Source organism: Epinephelus fuscoguttatus, linkage group LG3, assembly GCF_011397635.1.
Source record: "Epinephelus fuscoguttatus linkage group LG3, E.fuscoguttatus.final_Chr_v1".
Classification (NCBI taxonomy): domain Eukaryota; kingdom Metazoa; phylum Chordata; class Actinopteri; order Perciformes; family Serranidae; genus Epinephelus; species Epinephelus fuscoguttatus.
Window position 1 is genome coordinate 40,922,251 of NC_064754.1, and position 19,292 is coordinate 40,941,542.

At 43.4% G+C, this 19,292-nt stretch overlaps 1 protein-coding gene across 1 annotated transcript in view; it reads left to right on the top strand.

Annotated features, from left to right (window-relative positions):
* The window catches only part of zcchc7 (zinc finger, CCHC domain containing 7), a 60,444-nt gene that overhangs the window by 19,473 nt on the left and 21,679 nt on the right, over positions 1-19,292 (top strand). Inside the window, exons 4-6 of the mRNA XM_049572683.1 lie at positions 13,690-13,742; positions 14,833-14,970; positions 15,082-15,252. Coding sequence (XP_049428640.1) covers positions 13,690-13,742; positions 14,833-14,970; positions 15,082-15,252 — 362 coding nt within the window. The remainder of the gene's footprint in view (positions 1-13,689; positions 13,743-14,832; positions 14,971-15,081; positions 15,253-19,292) is intronic.

A 19,292-nucleotide genomic window follows, 5' to 3' on the forward strand; every position in this document is an offset into this window, starting at 1 on the left:
CTGTGTTTTTGTACACCACAAACACTGTGGTTTAAACTAAAAGCCAGACTCTTGTGCTGCTACAGCTCTCTATTTTTGGGCCAAAAAACGTAAACGGTAAAAGTAATGAAGCCTGGAAAAGTGTTAGATGGTTTTCCTTTTTTAAAGAGTCCTCAGCGGTCAGTGTTACAAGTCAGCTGCGAACAAATAACCATGACCTTACAGGACTTGCTGTATCTAGACAGATTTATATGCGTGTGCTTATATAGCTGTGTGTGTGCGCGCAGGTGAGCGCATTTTTCTCCTCTGAGTGCAGACTGATCAATAGTAATTGGGTTGAGTGTCTCAGGCCTGGTTCTCTCCTTTGTACTGTGGGCCTTTTGTAGGCTGACACAGGGCCAGAAGAGAAAGGGGACAGGCGAGAGAAAGAAAGGGAAGAAAGAAGGGGGGAGACAGAGAAAATGGAGGATGTTTGCAAGTCGACGAGCATGACCGACTCCCTCAACCAAATCTCCGGATATTTATTCAGCATTACTCACTAATCTAAAAAAATCTTCCTCCCTTTCTGTCTCTCCTTTTTTCATTCACACTCCACACTGGAGGGATGAAAGTGTGTGTGTGTTAGTGTGTATGTGCTAGTGTGTGCAGGTTTATAGTGAGGGGATACTGTAGGATGAGGTGTGATAAAACGGATAAGTTGTTAAGATGTATTAACAGGCGTCTCACCTCTTCCTCTCTTTCTCCCTCTTGCTTACACAAGTAAGCAACACAAGTGCACTCCCAGAGAGTATCTCTCCATCCTCCTCCCTTGCTATTCTGTCTCTTTTATGAGTTCCATAAAAGCGACGTGTGTTGAGTGAGGGCGGTGAGCTCCAGCGGTATTAGCAGGGAGGCATTAGGCATAAACTCTAAGGTATATTAAAGCAACGGCCCTGTTGTTCATATAAACACGCCAATTCAATTTAGCCTGCCCCACGGGGAATGGGATTTCAGCAGCTACCGAGAGCAGGAGGAGGAGGAGGGGGAGGGGGGAGGGTGAGTGGTGGATGAGGTAAGACAAGAAGAGGAGGTGGGATGAAGGGATCTTGGGCAGAAGCAGGAAGAGGGAATAAAGAGGAGGGGGTGCGGAAAAAGAAAAAGAGGAAGAGAGGTCGGGCAAAGATTTGGAGATTGGCATATGGGAGTGGCATGGTGGCTACTTGCAGGAATTCATTATTGCTGTTGCATTAACTACCATGACGTAAGAACCTGTGTGTTTGTCTGTGCATGTGTGCAGTGATAAGCACCATAGACACACATGCACACACACACACACACACAGTACTCACACCCTGGCAGGCAGAGGGACTGCCAGTGTGTCTGTGCACCGTTGCACGCTTGGACAGAGCGTTATGTGGGAAACCCTACAGTTATATTATTCAATCCAAATTCAAATGGGCTTGTCAGGAAAGCTCCCGCTTTTTATTACCTGTCAGAAAAACCAAGGGATGGACGGAGCAGAGGGGAGCAAATTAAACGACAGTAAATAAGACCCCCTATCTCTCTCTGCTCTCCCCCTGCCATTCTGCCACTCCTCCCTGCGCTGTATTTTGGACACACACACACACACACACACACACACACACACACACACACACACACACACATTTCCAGATTTTGACAGCATGTTGTTGTTTGGCTCTATCTGTAGTTTACTTTAACCAGGTTTTATCTGTCAATCAGATGCAGTAAGACCTAATTATTTAGTTCATCACTGAATACAATCTCCAGCCAATATGGGATCAACTGAGCCCAGAGCCGGATTTGATATTAAGGGAAAAGTCTGTCAGACATTTATTTAAATGGATTTGATGAACCTTTGACATCTGTAAACGAGGAGTCATGGGAAGTTGAAGGAAATAAATCAAAGAAAAAGAGGCGAGAGAGAGGACCTAGAGGGGAGATAGAGGGATTTCTTAAGGATGAGCTCTGCATGTGGAGGAGTGGGGGTAAAGCGCGGCATTTCCTCCCATTACACACACGCACACACACCCTGAACACCCAGAGCAGCCTCCTCCCATCTTGCCCCTTTCAGCCAGGCATAACCTCTGCCATCTGTCCACCCCCTCCTCTCGTCCTCCTCCTTCCTTTTCGCCCTCCTCCTCCACCTCCTCTGCTCTTCCTCCAGACCCCCCTCTCTGTTTTTTTAGGGCCTTATTTCCCCACCTTCACTCTGCGATGGCATTCAGAGAGTCAGAGGGATATTCCTGTATCTGCTAAAATAATAGGAGAGAGATGTTAAGTGGCCACAAGTTTTTCAGTTGTCTGAAGCAAACAGAGACAGTGTAAGGTGACGGTGGCTGGTTTGTAATCACTCACATTATATCATTATTCATTGTTAGTCATGTAGAGAACTTGAAATGAAGGTTGACTGACTCAATATAACCATGACCATATAGTTTCATCTCCATCACATGACTTCAGGGGTCTTACTCATTGCATCCTCTTGTATCGGTATCTAGTACAGTTTTTGGGTTTAGACATCAGAGTTGCTTTTTTTCAACCACACCACCTATTGCCTGGGATCGTAAATGCGGCATCCTGCTACTGTCTTATTAATTTATGAGTTTTTGTGTGGTATTGATCATACTGACAGGTCTTCAGTCCTGCTCTTTCTTTACACTCTTAATGATAATGATAATAGTGTTTAACTGATTAATCTGAAATGACCTATTAATCTTCTGAGTCATTTATAAGGTAAAAGTTGTCATAACAATACTTTGGGGGTTTTTGACTTATGGTTTGACGGAGTAAGCCATGTAGAGACATTACTTGCATCTCAGGTCATTTAGGATAGAAATTAATAATTTTTTATGCATTTTAGAGTTGACAGGAGAGAGATGACAAGAAATGAGGAGAGATTGGGGACCATATGCAACAAAAGTTTCGGGCTGGACTTGAACTAGGGGCATTCATGGTGGGAGCCTTCTCCAAGGTCACCATGGCAGCCCATTATTTTTGACAACTTATGTCATAAAGAATCGATTATTTGAAGGCATAATCATAGATGAATTAATAGAAAAAAATCATTTTCCATAGTTGCTGCCCTAAATAACATTGTTTTGTTCCCATCCTGTCCCAAATCTACCAGCAGCTTCCGACTCCGCCAGGTGAAGAGGACAGCTGGATGCATTTATAAACTGTATTTGAATGAAGCGATAAAAGAGCCATATTAGGAGCTCCTCTTCTAATCCTCTATTGTTCTTTGTCTGTCCCCTGTCCCACAGAGGGGCTGCTCTAATTAAAGACTAATAATTGTATTGTTTTAGAAAGCCTGTAGAGACAGAGATTCTGCTCTTCAATCATTCACTCTCTCCAATGTACCTTGCCCATCGAGGGCTATCTCGCTGGATGAAGTCTATAAACGACTGTGACTGGCTGTTTTGAGGTTGTGTGCGCGCGTGTGTGTGTGTGTGCATATGAATGTGTGTGTGTTTTTAACGGCATACAGTAGGATGAGGAAGGAAAAAGCCAAATCTAAATTAAAACTTTAAAGCACCATTATTTAATTACCCCAAAGGCTGTGGATTTGAAGGATTGAAGGCTGTGTGTGTGTGTGTGTGTGTGTGTGTGTGTGTGTGTGTGTGTCTGTCTGTCTGTCAGTGGGTGTCTGTGTGTGTGTTGTGTTTGCTCATGCAAACGTGTGCTGTCCAGGATTATTTCAGTTTTTCAATTTGCCCTTTCTCCTCAGAGTGTGTGTGTGTGTGCGTGCATGCGTGCGTGTGTGCATGTGTGCGCGCGCAAACAGGGGCATTCATGTGTGTTTGTCTGTGCGTGTGACCACAGTGTAACCCCTTACTGGTTGTCCCCTCCCATAGCCCCCCTTTCACCTCTACCCTCCCCACACACACACACACACACACACACATGCATGCACGCATGCTGAAGCGCCGGCAGATAAAAAGGCATTATGGTAAATTCCACTTAATGACAAATTTTTAATTTGGGGAACAGGGCCTGGTGAATGGAGCTTAATTACCGGGGCCAAAGATCCCTCGGAAAAATAACCCCCTCGACGTGCCCAACCTGCCCGATAATGGAGCGCTCCGCAAAATGCCTCAGATTAACCAACGCCGTTTATCTCCCCCCCTCCCTCCCTCCCCCCCTTCCTCTCGCTGTATAATAACAAAAATAACAATCATGAAAATTCTATCTGCCTCCCAGCCCCCATCACCCCACTTCCCTCTCCCGCTCTCCCGCCTTTCCGCCCTCCCGCCCACTGCCTGGCTCACTCCCGCAGGAGGAAATTCATCAAAATGAAATTGAGGTTGCAACTCACTGGTTTTATTAAAATATATTTGCCCCTTACAGACGTTGTGTGCTGGTGTGTTAGTGTGTTTCGCCGCAGAAGACAAAAGGGGCACCCTGAATAATTTGGTCAGTTTTATCAGCATTCTTTTATGTGCTTGCGTACACGAGTATGACTTTAGTCTAAAAATACAAACACTTGTTGACTAGTGTGCTGTCCTGCCATCGTACTGCGGAGACTGACCTTCCCTACCAATGGACATATTGAATGTAACATATGTTGGCCCTGATACAACAGCATCACCTTTTTCTTTCTGGGCGACAGTATTGTGTAAAAACTCACAGGGTTCAAGTTTAAATCAGGGTTACAACCAACAATTAATGCGTCCTTGTTTGACCTATAAAATGTTCGAAAATTGTGAACAGTGGTTATCATAATGTCTTAACGTTCAAGGTCATGTCATCAAATTGCTGGTTTTGTTCAACCAACATTCTGCCTCCAGAGATATTTAATTTACAATCACACAAGACAAAAAACCCCCACCAAATCCTCAAAATATTAGAAGCCTGAACAAGGCAGTGTTTAAGTTTTATACTGTGTAAATCATTGTGTATTACATACGTCCAAAAAATATATTTTGAAAATGTTTTACAGTATATTGATTTTGTGGATCCAGATAGAGGTTTCTCATTAAAGAAGTCCTATCATTTCAATAAATATATTAAATTACACACACGTAGGTTTCACTTATAGTATCTCTATAAAGACAGCTGTTCAAACTAATTGGTCTTGGCAGTTTCATCTCCTGATTAAAAGCCTCTCTTGTTGCTTCCAAACGATAATGCTGTGTTATGTAAATTACCAGAATGCCATGATTTTACAGCCCCAAATAATTTACTATAACCTTCAGGTTAATTCCAGGTTGAGAGCCACTGAAGCTGTGACTCAACCTAAAGTCTGAGTCATGGATATACTCAGATACTGAGTCATAACTTGATCAACATGACAGTGAAACAGTCATTTTTATCATTATGGAAGAATCCTAAGATCTTGCACAACAAGTTATTTAGAGAAACACTTAATGTGGAGAGCATACATGTTGAAAAAACTGTTATTAAAAGTGAGATTTTGTACCGTTTTTAATCGTCCTGTGATGTGTTGAAGGCACAAACTGTCAAAGCATGTTTGGGGTAATTAAATAAGTCAGATTTTGATTCAGCGTCTTTTTGAAATGTAGATGCATGATTGGTGAGACCAGCATGAGTTGGTCATGAGTCAGGACTGTGTGTTTAAATAAGAACCACTCTGATTATCAACAGATAGGTGGAGATAAATTTTGCGTTTGAATTAAAAATCTCCACTAAATAGAAAGCTAACGGATATTAAAAAGACACAATGACTACCTGTGAATCCCACGGACATGCACTGGCTCGGTTTTGGATAACTTGAACATGGTTCCGCCGTACTAACACACACACACACACACACACACACACAAACAGACACACTCACTTTTTTTGGCCTTCTCCGGTCCCTGTTGTTGTGTACCCTGATTGGACCATGTGGTTGCCATGCGGTTGCCAGGCCGCGCCCCTGCTGTGTGGTAATTGGTGTCTGTGGTATTGCCGCGTGGCGACGGTGCTTTGACTGACAGGTTTGGCCACCTGCCCTGCCCTGGCTGCCAACATGGTGTGGAAGGGGGCGAGGAGGAAGGGAGGAGGTGGCACAGGGCTGGCAGGGGGTGAACACTCGGCTTGTCATGCGAGGGATGGATAATCAGAGACGGGCTGCGATGAAATATGTGATGGCCGAACACAAGGCAGATTCAACAGGGACCAGGGTGATGGCATCTGCCTGCATTCTGCTCTTTCACCAAGGTGCAGTGTGTTCTAAATCACTCACGACAAAACATCTTTTTCAGATCTCCTTTTAAAGACATCATTTGACATATATGCCTGTCTGTTATATCAAGGTTATATTCAGAAAGACTTTGCAACCAGTATCCAAGGTTGACATCCTGCATCATGCAACAGCTCAGCCAGAGAGATTCACTCCACCCAACCAGATGTAGCCTGGCTCGCGCTGGGTATACCTTTGATTATATCCAAACGTAATGGCTGAGTTTTAAATACGAAAAGCTTATAAACCAAAAACTTAAACTCTGTGCATCCTTTGGTGCCATGTGTTGCAAGAACATACTTGATGCACAGTGGGAACAGGGAAAGAGATAAGTTAGACAATCTGCATAAACCAAAAGAATAAGCACATTCAAAAGAAAGTAAAGGAGGATAACATACTCACACTTGTTTAGTTGGCTGACATCACAATAGAAATATGCTTACATGTTTAGTTTCAGAGCCTTCCTCAGAGTGTTTGAAGTACACAGCTTCAGTTCGAAGCACAAAGGCAGAGTCAATACACAGCTTGGAGTTTGACTATTTATGGACCAGTCACATTTTCCTTTCCCAAAATTGGTTAGCCAATGTGTTGCATTAGCCTGGCAGGCTTGCATCAATATTGGATGGAATAAAGCAAAAATATAGGCTGAGTACCAGTTGGGTTCAGCCGGTCAGGTCTTACATGTGCTGGTACAGGCCAGGTTTCCAGTTGTACACCTGTGTCGAACTCCAGAGAGAGTAATGACATTGGCTCGTGGGTTTCAGTGCCACTGACAGCTTAATATATTTCTCATTAACTTTAAAAAAATTCTTGACTAAATATTTAACAATGAATGGCAAAGTCTGGAAACAAAAAGTCCTTAGATCTCATCTACTTATCTGCTACATGATGACTTAGTTGATTTGGTTTGATCAGATTTTATGGACAGTTGGCTGGCAACATAAGCAAACAACCCACCGCCATCAGATTCTGATTTATATATTGCTCAGTGTTGCACAGACAAAAATGACAGACAGAGAGAACATGCTCCAATCAGGATTTTAGGGGCAGATCACTGTTTGCTGGAAGCAGAGCAATCAGCAGATGCTGATCACAGGTTCTATTTGAAGCCTTCCATTTATCATGTAACATTATTTATATGACTATTCTTAACAACAATCTATATGGGAAAAACATTTCACATATTGTTGCTTTAATGTTGTTCACACAAAAGTTTAAGGATAATGTCCTGCTTTTGGAAAGACATGTAGCTGTGAGGGTTAATTTCATACGCTGAGTCAGCATTGTTCCATCGAGCAGTTTTAAAATGATGTAATTAAATGTTTCCTCTTAGAGAGACTTAAATCCAGGAGAGATACAGGTGAAAAAGAGCTGGTACACCGAAGAAGATGCCACTTTGGTCACTTGGGCACAGCACAGGACAAAACAAAGCTGAATGTAAATACTGTCAGAAAACAGTGGAGTGTATCGCAGCCTCTACAGAAGCATTCAGTGCCGTGTGTGTGTGTGTGTGTGTGTGTGTGTATGTGGTGAGTAAGGAGAGAGAGAGACGGTGTGTCTACACTCGGGACAGGCAAGCTGGAAGTCAGGTTAGCAGTAAACCATGAATGTAAAAGTAAATGCTCAGAGTGAGCAACAGTTTGTCAGAACTGCCAAATGGTGAAGCCATTTTAGTGGTGTAGTGCATGTTTTGCATCATCTGATCGGCACTTCCAATTGGCTTTTATAGAGACCACTAATCAAAATATTAGGAACGAATATATCAACCAATAACGACTGGTGGCCAATAAGTCAGAGCACCCTTCAACATCTCTCAGTCGAAATTAAACAAAACTTTATTAACTTTTGCAAAAAAAAAAAAAAATGTGTTCATGAAGGATTGCAGTGCTCATAGTGAGAAGCTAAGTAATCATACTGGACTTGTGGCTTGTGTTTCTTGAAGACGAACTGAAGAAGCTTCTTGGATGACAGGCGAAACGTCTACAAGAAACACAAGCAAGTCAATATAGCACTTAAGATTATCATAACCTGGATGAGTGAGAATCTTCAAGCTCAGTAATATTTTTTAGAGACCTTAAACTCTTCATGTCAGTATTTTCAAGTTGTTGTTTTTTTATGTGAAGCCCTTCAAAGTGATTTTCCTTCATCCCACACAGTTGAACTACAGTGTATCCCTCTTGTAAATACAATCTTTGCCATAGTTTGAGAATGACAGGAGACAAACTGTTTTTACTTTGTACCTTCTCTCACCCTGTCTGTCCAGGTACACCCAGACACACCAAAGCAACATCAATGAACTAGTGGTGACCAAGGCCACGTATTCCATCACCTAATGTCGCCTGTGTCATGGCCAAAAAGTTGCACTTGAACACGCTACTATTAAGACCACAGCCTACAGCCAACTAGAGAGAGAGGAAATAACTCTTTATATCAGCAGGCAGCTTTAGTCTGTATCATCACTGAAAAAAGGGAAACTGAAAGACCAACAAAACGGATTCAAGATGCTAGTTAGCCAGTTAGCACATTAACAAAACAAGTTATATTAACCGTGTTAACAGTAACAGACAATTACGGAGGGTTTCTTCTAAAGAGCTCAGTGGCTAAAACAATAATCTTACTCAGTATAACAAGTTTGTTTTGATCTCACGCCCTGTTGACTTGAGCTGTTTCTTTGCTTTCCTCACTTCTTTTTCTCTTTTCGTGCACTGAGCTGAACTGCCAGTCTGAGTGATTTCTCTCACAGACAGGCTCCCCCGTCCATTCAACATTCGTGAATTGGCCAAAAAGCTGCCAACAAGGGCCGACTAGTGCCGACAGTGTGGGACACACTGCAAAATCTAGGGCGCAGATACTCATCGACAGCCCAACATTGAGCGATGGCTGACAGTCAGTCTGGTGTGTCAGGGTCCTTAACAGAGAGATCAGTTTAGCACAGAAAAAGCATGAAATGAAGCCAAATGAAATCTGCAGCTTTAATCTATAATAGGCCTGTACAGCTATTGATCTAGTCCCAGCATGGCAAATATCTATCTACACAGACAGTGTCTATCTCCCTCTTGTTCTGCATATCATTTCATCTTCATGACCTAGTTTGCCCCACTCCTCCGCTGTCCTCCACCAGTATTCCCACAGACACTCCTCTACCTGTATGCTCTCTGCTGTCCGGTGGGCTTGATATTCAGCCAGCTCCTCTTTTGTTGTGTAGTAATGCGCTCCATGCCCCATACCCATGCACCCCCCCCGCTCTCTGTTCTTGTTCATCTCACTTGTTCTCCTGCTCTCTTTGCTATTGTGTTTTACACCCTCGGCCAGACTTTTCTGTCACACAAAAGAGCGTCGAAAAGCTGCGGGTTTGTGTGCGTGTGTCCGTGTGTGTGCCTGACTTAGCCAACCTTTTGGTGTGTTTAACCTCGCAGAGGGCAAGGCTGTAGGGCAAGGGTGATGTCACAAAGGAAGCACTTTTTTTACGTGCACAGACACACCGTCACACACACCGACACACACACACATAGTCTGCACACTCCCGCCCACCCTCACCATTGTCATGTATAGTGTTGCTAATCCGGCCCTGTCGCTTCAGTATCAAACATAACCTCCATTTGGGGGGCAAGGCCTCTCTTTCACTCCTGTTCTGTGTGTGCGTGTGTGTGTGTGTGTGTGTCTGTCTGTTTGCGCGTGCATGCACACTGGTCGGTGTGTTAATGGGCCCGGTCAACAGCATCGTACAATGGGCGGGCTGACTTGGGTTGCCTGTTTAAGTGTCAGCACAGGGAAAGAGGGATATAGGGGCAAGGCAGACCAGTCCAAGGCTTTGATGTTGCTGGGACAGAGGGGAGAACAGCTTGTATATGATACACACACACACACACACACACACACACAGTGTAGGAAACTGGTTGGTTGGAGCAGTTGAGAGTGGTTTGCAGTAGAGACCGACATATTGAAGGCTGGGTGCGTGTCTTGATGTTCCTAGTCTCTTCCCTGGGTTGCCGGACCTAAACCACTCTGCTTGGCCCTTGTCCTGGGAGAAGAATGTCTCTTGTGGTCCCCTTATATTCCCTTCCTGCGTGTGTGTGTCTGTGTGTGTGTCACCCCAGGAGAGCCGGGTGTTCATGGTTCATTAGCCACACGTACACTTCTGTTCTGTTCTCACTGGTAGAAGGGACAGATTCAAATCATTCACACACACATACAAGCTCCCCCTCACACTACACACACACACACACACACACACACACACACACACACACACACACACGCACCGAGACACACACACCGAGACACACAATTTTACTGTTTTGTTCTGTTCTGCCGGCTCTGATGAACTGGCACGCAGCCTCCTCCCCTCTCCTCCTCATCTTCTAGTAATCAGGGTACCTATGAGACAGACAGGTAGCATCTGTCGCCTTCTCTCCCCTGATCCTTCCCTCCCTCTGTTTCCCGTCTCCCCCTCTTCCATGCCATTGTGTCGAATTTCCCTCGACGGCGGAGTGATGTGATAATGTACGAGTTGTCCCAGAGAATAAAAATCAGTGGAACCTGTACAACTCACTGTAAATGGGATGCTAAGGAACGTTTTCTCAATTTTTTCTCTCTGGTGATTGTTTCAGGTCTCTTGTTTTTCTTGAGACCCCTACTGAGGCATCACATGTATTTCTCTTTCTAGGATCATTGGGCTTTTAAGATGGCTGTAAGAAATGCTTTGCCATTAGATTGGTTGAAATTGAACAGTTGCAGCCGACATGGCGGAGGCCCGTCTCTCGAGTCCGTTCAGCTGCTCGGCGAAGCCGCTGCCATCTGCTTATTCAGCTCCAGACTCCTTCAGATCAGTTGGGCCACGACGAAGCGAGCAGCTCTTATGGTTTGGTTTTAAGCAGGGCCTCAAGGTTGATTAGCATATTTTCACCCAGTGTACAGACAACAGCCCCCCACCCACCCTCTACTCTTTTCCTCCTCCATCCTCTCCTACACCCCCCCCCCCCCCCCAATCCCCCACCCACCCATGTGTTTGATTCCTCGGCCGTGACAAAGAGCTTCAACCTTTATCCGTGTGTGTGTTGGTGAGATGGGGGGCCCTTAGATTAAGGGAAAGCTTCCTGCTCTTTATTTGGGGAGTCCCCCCGGGAGACGCTTTGGGAATGACTTTCGTTGAGTCACTAACGCCTACTCTCGCACACACACAAACTCAGACGCACTTCTGCGCACGCATACACACCTTTCACCCCTGCCTTTTTTTTTTTTCAAGCTGCCCATTGACTGGGTGCTGGTTGTTGTGTAACACCAACTACGCGTGCATGGAGCTTTTCACTAACACACACAAGTCACACAGAGGCTCCCCAGTCTGTTCACAGAAGGTGAGCACCGCAGAGGTTTACTGTTCACTTCTCTGGACTGAAGTAAAAAAAAATAAATAAATAAAACAATAAATAAATAAGCAAAACTACCAAACTTTTGTCTCTTGAGTTTCTGCAGTATGAGGATATGCTTCTTTTCTGTTTTACATCATTGTAGGCATTTTTAGACATTGCGTTTGGCTCTGTAAAACTAAGCTAAAGGAGATCAGCTAAATGCTTTTTTTTTAATGACGCTTCCTTCTTGCCCCTCTTTAAAAATGTGCATTACACTAGGTGTGCTTTCTGTGAACAATTCTTTAGATACTGCTTTCTAAAACTGCTTGTATGTTGTATTTGTTTGGTGTCAGATTAGTCACTACACATTGCTTTACTGACATTGTCTCTTTGTCATTACCAAGTCCTTTTTAGAGCCATAGAGATTAAAATCAATCTCAATGGTGTAACCGACCTTTAAGTAAAGCATGAGTCCAGTTAAATTACTTAAGCATCTTTCCCACTGCACTGTCACTCGTTTGTGACGTCGAATGTGACACAAGTAAAAAATACAGAAAGGGGTACTTGTCTACTGCAGAGCTGTTTAGGCAGCTCTGGTCCACTGGCAATGGGAAAGGAATCTGTTGCCTGTTTTAGCAGGTGTTTAAAAAACATGCATGCACATGCTAATATTGGTGGATAAGATTACCAATTCATTTTTAATGGACCAACTTCATAGTTAGTGTCACATGATTGCATCATCATCATTTCAAGTCTTGGTGGACTGTTTTTACCGTTGGCTGTGTAGATACTAATGTTACAGTCTAAAATATTTGGAAATACTTTACATAAATTCTGTATTGGGGACAGTTTTTTGTTCAATGATGATAGAGAAGCCCCTCTTAAAAACAGGGTTTATATTGTGTTGGTTTATACACATTGTACAGTCTGTGTGTTTCTCTAAAATATATAAGATTTGGGAAAAACTGCCTTCAAACTCGTCCAATGTCTGAAGGATATTTAAAGGTTGACATCATTCCAAATCAATCAACCCAGAACTCAAATGCAGTCATCTAAATCGGAGTCACAAGCTTTTGCTTTGATGAGGATGATGAGTTTCTTGCAAGGGTGTGTGTCTGTTTTGAGGTGAAGGTCGTGGCAGGAAGAAGCCCCATCCAAACAGCAGCCATTTTAATTTGTTTGACGGTTTGTTTGCAGTCTCACACTCGGGGGGGGGGGGGGGGGGTGTTAAGAGAGGTAGAAAAACGAGAGAGAGAGAGCAAATGCAAAGGAAGGAGGGCTGAGCAGAATTGCGATAAGGCGCCAGAGAGCAAGAGTACAAAAAAGAGAGATAGAAAGAAAGAAAGAGAGAGGAGGAAAGGAGACTGTAATATTTGATTATGGCTCAAGGCTGTATGTTTGTCCAAAGGCTAAAGACTGTCAACCAGCTAATCGTGGGGGTCGATGAGTGGGTGTGTCTGTATGTGTTTGTGAAAGCATGTGTGGGTCATTGCTATCAGCACATAATTTATGCTGAGTACACGTGTCCGTGTGCGTTTCTCTGTGTGTGTTTGTGTGTATGTTAGGATTTCTGGATGTCAGTTACAGTTCTGTGGGCCTGAGAAGTATACAGTGGTCTCCCTCAGGGCGCTGTTAGTGCCACTCTCATACAGATGTGCTGAGCTGCCACTGTGTCAGTTTCTCAGTGTGTGTGTGTGTGTGTGTATGTATGTGTGCACATGTCCTTCTCTTACAGGAAGCTAAACTTATTCCTCAGGGTTTAGAGTTCTTAATAGGGTTGGATATTGTCTAGAATTTATCAGCTCTGGTTGTTATCGAATCCTGGTTCCAGTTCTTGTCATTTTGTTTGAGTAGAAAAAGAGCAGGTGAAAGCAAAAAACACCTTTATCTTTTCTTTCATTGATTTAGACTACCATAAAGTCCTCACTTCTTGTGAATACCAGTTGAGAAAGGGTTGTAGATACATGTTCATGTTTCTAATTGTGTTTTTGTATGCGTGCGATTCATAGGAATCATTTAGCTTTTTACTATGAAAAAAATCACACACTGTATGAATTAAAGCAAACATTTACTTAAAATTGCAAATGACTGAGTATATATATAATTGAAAATAATATCCCAAACTTCAGCAATTAAATTTGCATCATTTTAAAATGTATTTTTCTGTCCTGCCAGATGCTGAAGAGGAAGAAGAGAGCAGCTGGTTGGTTTCGTCCAAGGACAAGGAGGTAGGTGGACATTAATAACTTTACAGTATGTAATATATATCCTGACATTCAGCCACTTTGTCTTCTGAGGCTTTTTGCTTGTGGTCTTTGCTTGTGGTGAGACGTGTATTTGTTTAACTAGGACTGGTTCTATATAAGGTTACAAGAGTTAGTAATAAGAAGTAATGTGTGATTTCTTAGGAGAATACTTTGCTGTCTTTAGATGTACGGCTGTGCAATTGATCAAATTTGCGTTTCAATTAAATCGTGATGTCAGTATTGACCAAAATAATCGTGATCATGATTTTTGCTCTAAACAAGCAGCCCTAACTTGAGGGTATGGTACCCTTTCTTTTCCATACATGTGCTTGCATGACTTGACTCAGCTTGACTCGGCAAGCTAGCTCAGTGAGCAGGGATTTGCGTCCCTATACAACATGCTACCCACTTGAAGGTGTGTCTTTAAGTTATGACGTGCATGTACTTGTGAACCAACAGAGCGATTTTCTGTGTGCTCTGCTGGTGTTATTGAGGTTAACAACTCTCTTGCTCCGTTATTGGAGTTTTTAATTCTCTGTCTGCACTGCATGAATGTTTGCCAGATGCCCATCTCCTCCAGCTTACTTGCAATATCTCAAAAGCATAAGTGGAGTGCTTAGGGAGTGTACCCGAACACCGAGATTCAAGATGTGGTCAATAATTCATGACTTCGAATTATGCATTGAGTAACATGCAAGAAAACTTTCCATTGTAAAAGTTGCCGGTAGCTGCCACTTGTAGGCAGTTGATCATGCCTTGGCTTGACTCTGGAGATGGTCTATTTCATCAGCCACTTGGTGCGACTTGGGGTAATTCGGCGTGTTTAAACTGGTAATGGAAATGCAAATGCAGGTGGTATGGTTTGACTCGGCGCATCGAGAAATGCCAGTGTAAAAGCTCTGTCTTATCTCAAAGTATGCTCTGATCTTTTTTGTCAATCATAACAATGAGTTGGAAAATAATACTTCTCTGATTTTTACTGAAAATGAATGACTGACAGTTGAACGTATGTACTTTGTGGGTACAAAACAATAAAAATAAGTAAATGATGCATCAACTGTGTGTGTTCCAGGCTCGGATCTGTAACAAAGACAAAGGTGCCAGAGTGGCGGCACAGCGGTTGTCAAACAGATACTACACCAACAAGAACGTCGAGTGTAGAAACTGCAACAAGACCGGACATCTCTCCAAGAACTGCCCTGAGCCCAAAGTCAGTTCCACTCAGTGCACAGCGGCATGTACAGCTTATACACACTGATGAGTACAAGCACTTAAATCTACTAGCTGTGTAATGTGTGTATCTGTGTTTGTGTGTGTGCAGAAGTCTCCACCCTGCTTCCTTTGTGGCAACCCAGGCCACCTGTCCAATGAATGTCCCAATAGGCACTGCAACAACTGCGGCCTGCCTGGGCACCTCTATGATTCCTGCAGTGAGAGAGCATACTGGCACAAACAGTGCCATCGCTGCAGCATGACGGGGCACTTCTTTGACGTGAGTATAGCATCATGTTTTATTTGTGTGGATTTAAAATAAGAAGAAGACTTGGCACATGAGTCCAATGCAGGCATGCTGGAATAAAGCCAAACTTCGTACCATCAGATCAAACACAACACATGGCCAAAAGTATATTGACGTCTTAATGTGATTGTTGAACATCTTATTCTAAAACCTAAGGGCATTAATCTGCTACTTTCAAAGCCTCAGCTCGTCTAGGAGGATCTTTAGGAAACTGGCTGCAGGTATTGGCTACCATTCAGCCACTAGGGCATTAGTCAGGACAGGCACTGATGTTGGGTGATAAGGCCCTGCTCAGAGTCATTGTTCCAGTTCATCCCTAAGGGGTTGGATGGGGTTGTGGTCACTACTCTGTGCAGACCAGCCAAGTTCCTTTACACCGAACTCAGAAAAATGTTTTTCTTTCTTTCTTTCTTTTTTTTCTCCCCATGGACCTCAGTTTGTGCGCAGGGGCATTGTCATGTTGAGACGGGAAAGGGCCTTCCAAAAATGTTGCCATTTTGTTTGACGTGTATAATTGTCTAAAATGTCATTGTTATGTTGTAGCATTAAGATTTGCCGTAATTAGATTTAAGGGGCCAAGCTTAATCTAAGTAGAGCAGCCTGAGGCCAAAAGTGTACGTACTTTTGCCCATGTGGTCTATTTGACATAAAATATTCCAACCATAGAGTGTATGGATGTAGCCACTGTGACATCACCCATTGGTTTGTTGACTCTTTTTGTAAAGTCTTGAGTGTGGCATTTTAGCCGTTTTTTGGGGGTGGATGCTAGCTACTAGCTGGTTAGCATGGTTAGCATGGTGCATTTACAGCTATGGTTATTGCTAATGCTTAGTTTTGTCAGCAAAAACCAGTCTCAAAACCATTGAAAGAAAATGAACGTACCCACCTTTTCTGTCAGTCAGTCTACAGCTTTTCTGTCAATAAAGGCAAAAAACGCCAAAAAAAGTACTTATCGGAACAGAGGGTCTTTATGTAAACCAAATGCTGAACAAAACTTTTTGAGGCAATCAAAATATTATAATTAAATTTCGTGAACTAAAAACACACTGAAATAGTGACAGCTATGGCTACACCTCTGCGACTCTGGGGTTATGCCATGGGCCAGTTAAATAACCACTGTTGCTGCTGTGGTGGCAACTTGTCAACAGATGGCATCTGCCTTTCAATCAAAGCAGCCATGCTTTAATTATGCACAACCTTAATCCTTGTTAACATTTAGACCAGTGTCTAATATAAAAATTCAGCCCATGAACGTCATGAATGGGGATTCAGGAAATTAGCTATAGCGACTTAAACTGATTTTTTTGTTTCAGGCTGTAAATGTGTTTATTTCTGCTGTAGAGTTGGGAATTTTAACATGGGGGTCTATGAGGATTCACTTGTTCTTGGAGCCAGTCTCAAGTGGCCATTTGAGGAACTGCAGATTTGGGTACTTTTGCGTTGGCTTCATTTTTCAGCCCTGGAGGTTGTAGCGTGAAATCAGCAAATTATAATGGAACCAAATAACTCACCTGTGCTATGTCATGCAATTTCACATGGGTAATGCAGTCAAACATAATGATATGCATGTGTGAAATGCATATAGGAAAGCCTAGAAATATAACTAAATCAGTACTAGAAGCAAATAGACAGTCAAGATATAAAGACATACTGCTTAAAGTAAAATTGAAGGAGTGAAGAGCTGCAGGAATAAGAAAGCTTTGAATTCAATTAACTTCATGCTACTGTTAGAGCGAGCACAGCTAAATGGCCACAGATGGTGTGTGTGGGGGGCTTCAGCTTGTAGTAAGAACAGTTAGTGATGAATGTAAACATGAAGCGCCAACCACCATTTATAACAGAAATATAGTGTGAGTACTTTTATTTCCTCTCCATCACCTCCTCTTTTCTTCCCCTTCCTCCCTCATTTTCTCCCTTTTCCCCTCTTTTTCCTCCCTGTCTCCCCCACTTTCTCTCTCAGTAATAATGAGTGACCGGGGGTCAGCACACGCTGCTGTTCACATTAATTGATACACTTCAGCAATTACAGCTTAGTTATGTCTCTGCCATGCTGCATATTCCAGCTGTGGGCTTGCATGTGTATGTGTGTGTGTGTGTATGTGTGTGTGTTGGCACTGAAGGGTGAATCTAATGACCATCAATGACAATTATCCCACCGCAACGTTCATTACCTTGCCCATTTACACTAATGCCATAGGATGGAAAACCCTGTGTGCATGTAAGAGCTGCCTGTGTCTCCCCCACCTTACACCCCCCCACTCTCTCTCTCTTTCACTCTCTCGCTCTCTCGCTCTCCGCCAGTCAGTCATACGTACTGTGCTCTGTGTAATGGATGAGTAACCAGGTGAACACCAGAGGGAGAGGGGAGACCAGGACACACACCGCCCCTTTTTCTCTCCCTCTACCTCTCTCTCTCTCTCTCTTGTCCATTCTTCCTCTCCTCTTCTCCAGATCCTCATGCTCATCTTGTTCTTCCTCCCTCTTTTGCATATTGTTTTCCGCAGCAAACAGAAGTGCAAAGTTGTGTGGTATTGTAATTACCCTTCTCTTGGAACGCATAACTTTTGTTTCCTTACACTCACAAATTATACTGTATGTGTTAGTGTGTGTGTTTGAGAGAGAAAGAGAGTCAGGTCTCTGTCCCCTGGGCCTTTCTGTGTCTCTCATTAAAGACAGACGGTTGACGGAGCGCGAGTGTGTCGCTCGCCTCGCCTGTCGCCCTCGACAACAACACACTACCCTGGCGGTCTGGAGGGAGAGAGAGCAAACGGGAGGGAGCTGGTGTGGGTGTGGTGGAGGGGGGGTTGTTGAAGAAAAGAAAGCTAGATGAGAGGTGGAGGAGGATACAGCTATCGAAATACATATTTACCCATCTCTGTATTCAAATCTAAACAGCTCAGATTAAGCCAGAAAAAGTGCCCAGCCTTCTTCACAGGCTTAAAGGTCAGGATTTGAACAAGCACTTTCGGGCCAAATAGTCATTTTTTTAATGTGACAAGAATTTGCATATCATGCAAATTTGTATAAGAACTTGTTTAGTGTATGCAAGAGAAAAATAAACATAGGCTTCCTCGCAGGACAGGCTTAAATCTTCCTCTCCTTCTCTCTCATTCTCTCTCTGTCTCTCTCACTCAGTAGGTGTGTAAGTAGATAAATCTTGTTGCCTGCGGCGACTGCGGCATTTTCAATTTCCCAGTGGGAAGTGGCGGCGGTTGGGAAAGGATGTCGGAACGCTTAAGGAACAGCGTGGCGAAGCCCCGGAGATAATGCTTTAGCCACACCGGGACAAAACAACTGACTGCCTTACTTACTGACTGTTGGAGTGACTGACTGCAGGGAGACACATGGAAGGGAAACAGGCTGTTGCTGAGAACTCAGGGTGTTAAACGTTCAGTGAGAGACAGAGGAAAAGATTTAAATAGTGAGGCAAACAAATGACACCATGGCCTACTTTTCAGTTTCCTTTTGGCACTCTATCTGTCGTCTCTTTGTTAGTCAGCGTCTGCCTAAATGTTTCTTCTTTATTGTGTCTTTAATATTCTATGTGTGTCTCTCAGTATTGAAGGGACAGTTCACCCCTAAATCAAAAATACATATTTTTCCTCTTACCTGTAGTGCTATTATCAACCTACATTGTTTTACTGTGAGTTGGCGAGTGTTGGAGATAGAGGCCATAGACATGTCTGCCTTCTCTCCGGTTTAATGTAACTAGATGGCACTCAGCTTGTGGTGTTCAAAGCACCAAGAACTACATTGGGAAAACCCAACAGCAGTGCCTGTTTCCAGAAATCATGACCTGGTTGCTCAAGATAATCCACAGACCTTGGTGTGAGCAGTTTCATGTAGGAACTATTTTCTCTCTACTGAACTACACCTGCCAACTATATCACTGCACAGAAGGAAGCGTGCATCTACTGCTATCTCACCTAGCTTCACTGAGCTAGCTAACATTACAGCTCAGCTGAGGATGACGCCATAAAGGTTTACATCTCACAAGCACAAGCCTTTCGTCC